Source organism: Paramisgurnus dabryanus, chromosome 13 (genome assembly GCF_030506205.2).
Source record: "Paramisgurnus dabryanus chromosome 13, PD_genome_1.1, whole genome shotgun sequence".
Taxonomy (NCBI): Eukaryota; Metazoa; Chordata; class Actinopteri; order Cypriniformes; family Cobitidae; genus Paramisgurnus; species Paramisgurnus dabryanus.
Window position 1 is genome coordinate 20,600,984 of NC_133349.1, and position 3,820 is coordinate 20,604,803.

The following is a 3,820-nucleotide window of genomic DNA, read 5'->3' on the forward strand; positions in this document are numbered from 1 at the left end:
CAGGAGAACCAAACTTTTTGACTCCACTAACTGCCTCAAGCAAAACTCTTAGACGTCTTTTAGAGAGTCTATGCTGCAAACTTTGCATATTTTTGAGAATCCAATGTTTAGCTGATCATGATAACTGGTCGTTATTATAAACGTGAACATGACAGATTCTCTTCCTCAATGGAACGTAAGAGCTTTGGTTTCCAGGGACTAAAACTAATCGCGACATTTGTGTCTCCTGGAAATCCAGCTTATTTCAACCAATCAAAGATGACTTCGACATTCTCACAGGGTTTCCAGAAAAGTGTACAAAAAACATCAGACGTTTAGCCAACAATCTGTGGGCGTGACATCTGAGGCCGAGACTAGTAACAACATGAGAGTGATTAAACAATGAGAGAATTTTCATTTTTTGATAAACTTTCCCTTTAAGCAAAACTGAAACATTAGGGAAGTGATTTCAATAAAGTAAATGATTGAAACGACTTTATGACGGGTTTCCACAAGTGACGTGATATTCTAGGTGGCACAAATCTCAATCTTTATTGTATAACATGGGTTTATCATTAAATGAATTCTGGATGTACAGCTAGATAATACAGATTATTTCTGACTCCTAACAACTGACAGCTAAGTCATGATGTTTCCCACTGGTTTGTATGGGATATTATTGATTTTGTGCATTGGTAAGCCTTTTAAACACTTTAATGTTTGTTTATAAAGAGTCAAGCTGTAGTTAACTGCAGGAAATATAACATCTGTTGATTACTACACGTGTTCAAAATCTTAAAAAAAATTGTTTCTGCATCTTTCTATTTTGGAAACAGGATGTTTAGGTGAAAATCTGCAGTTTCCTGAGTTTAATGGGGCAACAGGAAAAAGCGTAGTGCTCGCCCCAGAAGACCCACCTTACACTTCTTTACAGATTTATTTAATTACATGGACTTTTGGAGGGGTTACTATTCTTTTCTCAAACGCTGCTGGAACTTCAGTATCTCCAGACTATGAAGGCAGAGTTAATCTGGACCGCACCACTGCTGCTCTGGAGCTCAAGAACCTGAGGCTGAATGATTCTGGGCCATACAGGCTGACTGTTACAACAAGTGATTTACAAAACCATGCAGGACAACCTTCACTCAAAGTGTATGGTGAGTCTGTTGCTATAACTATTGAGCAAAGGCCTAATAAAGCATGTACTGATAGTGGTAGGGGTATTGGAAACCTAATTTTAAAGATAGTAATAAAGAGTAAAGATTTTTTTTAGACACATAAATATTAAAGATTTAAAGGTGCTGAATAATTGGTGCAAATTGCAATGGGATTAAAACTGAATATTGAATGTTTGGCAAACAGAAGGTCAAGCGTATGTTATATTGACTTAATTTTGTGAATGAATGTCCTACATCAGTGCTCTTCAACCCTGGTCCTGGAGGACCCCCTTCCAGAATGTTTTAGATGTCTCCTTAATCAACACACCTGTTTCAACTTATCAGCTTTTTAGGGAGACATTCTGGAAGGAGGCTGATGAGTTGGTTCAGGTGTTTTAAATAAGGAGACATCTAAAATTTTCTGGAAGGGGGTCCTCCAGGACCAGGGTTGAAGAACACTGTCCTACATAGTTATAAGCCAGGGAACAAAACTATTGTGCTAAACGGATACAATCCAAACCAAATCCATAAGCTCTCTTGCTTTATTTACAAACAAACAGTGTTATGTGTTTTCTCTCTTCTCCACACAGAAACAGTATCTGACACAACACTCATCGGTCCACAGGAATCATTAATAGAGGACGAATCAAGTGTAAAGTTAACCTGTGAAGGAAGCGGCAACATCACTTCTGTTGAATGGATGAAAAATAAAAATCCACTGACACCCAGCAACAGAATCACATACTCATATGATAACAGATCAGTGTTGATCAGTTCAGTGATCAGATCAGACAGTGGAGAATATCAATGTACATTAAGAAACCCTGCCAGCTCTGATACTGCAAACCTCAGACTTTTCATCAACTGTGAGCAGTTAAACATCAAGATTTGAGTTTGAACTTGATGAAATATCTCAATCCTGTAATGCTCTGTTTACACATCTAACAATCTCTCTTGTCTGTTATAGATGGACCAGAAGATGTTTTTATTAACGGCCCGAATGAAGTGGATTCAGGCCGTCCTGTGTCACTGTCTTGTTATGCCATTTCTGTACCTTCTGCATCATTCATCTGGAGGTTTAACGGATCAGACACCGGTGTAACCACAAACACATTTACCATTGATAAGAGTGACATCACACACAGTGGAGATTACATCTGCACAGCCCACAATGATGTCACAGAGATAAATGTCCCTCAAAGACATCTATTAGTAGTTAAAGGTAAGAGGAATAACTTTGCTTTTATAGACAATTTTATAGACAATTTTATAGACTATTTTTAAAATAAACTTCATTTCTATCTATTTCTTTTTAATCCTACAATAATTACTCTTATTGCTGTGCTTTTTTGTATGTACATCTAAGTTCTTAAATGTAGACATCTGAAATCTGAAATGCCAATTTATTTAAATGGCAGTAGGTGAAACAAAATAGCAATATCTCCATTAACCATTTTCTCGTTTACCTTTTATAGTCTGGAACCTTTTTTAAAACACTGAATTTTGTGTGCAATGCCCTGCAAATGTTAAAGCTTCTTGTAACCATACAGCCAGACCTTTCTTAAGAGTGTTGTTTAAAATGGCATTTTACTTATTTTGATATTGGATAAAGTATTACAATTGTTTACAGTACATGACACTAATCACAGAAAAGGTTTTTTTTTGTATTTTTGCTATAGCAGGTGGTGGAGGTGGAGGGCTGACAACAGGATCAATAGTTGGGATTGTCATTGGAGTTTTAGTGGCAGTTGCAGGCATTTTTGGTTTGATTTTCTACTTTATAAAACAAAGACAACGTGAGTAATGTAGAGACAAACTGTAATATAGTATTACAAATTTTGTTAGTAAGTGTAGTGTATGTGTGATATCTTATATGTTATTTTTTAAATCCACAGATTCTGAGCCTGGCATTAAAATTGCTGAAACTTCTACGATATATGAAAACGTTGACTTTAAAAAATAAACCCACCCTGAATATTTCAAACTAACCTGGAGTCACTTACAGCAGGGAAAATAAGTATTTGACACATCAACATTTTTATCAGTAAAGTTATTTCTAAGTGGGCTATTGACACAAAATCTCCACCAGATGTAGCCACCAAGCCAAATATTGAATTCATACAAAGAAATCAGAACATTTAAGTATACAAGTTGAGTCATAATAAATAAAGTGAAATGAGACAGGGAATAAGTATTGAACACATGAAGAGAACAAGGTGCAAAATGGCATAGAAAGCCAGGAGATCACCTGAAATCTGTCAGTATTGAGAGAGAAACCCTGCCCTATCAGTACTAACTGATATCAGCTTCTTTAATCCTAATTGATGGCCTATAAAGGCTCTTCATTACCCATGAGGCACACAGGAAACACTCTCTCAAGATCTTCATAATCTTATTGTTGAAAAGCATTTGACGGGAATGGTTTATATAAAATTGAACTTTTTGGCAGTCATTCTACACACCATGTTTGGAGAAGAAATGGCACTGCCCACCACCCCAAGAACATCATACTGTACCAATAGTTAAGTTTGGGGGTGGAAGCACCATGGTTTGGGGCTGTTTTTCAGCAAGGGGTACTGGTAGACTTCATATTATTGAAGGCAGGATGAATGGAGTAAAGTACCGGGACATTCTGGATAAAAATCTGCTTTCATCTACCAGAAAGCTGATAATGAAAATAGGGC

The 3,820-nt window shown here is 36.6% G+C and overlaps 1 protein-coding gene across 1 annotated transcript; it reads left to right on the forward strand.

The window, feature by feature from the left end:
• The first annotated feature begins 625 nt into the window (after nt 1-625).
• On the forward strand, nt 626-3,099 carry LOC135743158 (cell adhesion molecule CEACAM6-like). The gene is made up of 6 exons (XM_065260728.1): nt 626-641; nt 816-1,136; nt 1,727-2,002; nt 2,104-2,358; nt 2,816-2,932; nt 3,032-3,099. Exons 1-6 carry the CDS (start codon nt 626-628, stop codon nt 3,097-3,099), a joined length of 1,053 nt encoding a protein of 350 aa, XP_065116800.1.
• The last annotated feature ends 721 nt before the right edge of the window (nt 3,100-3,820 follow it).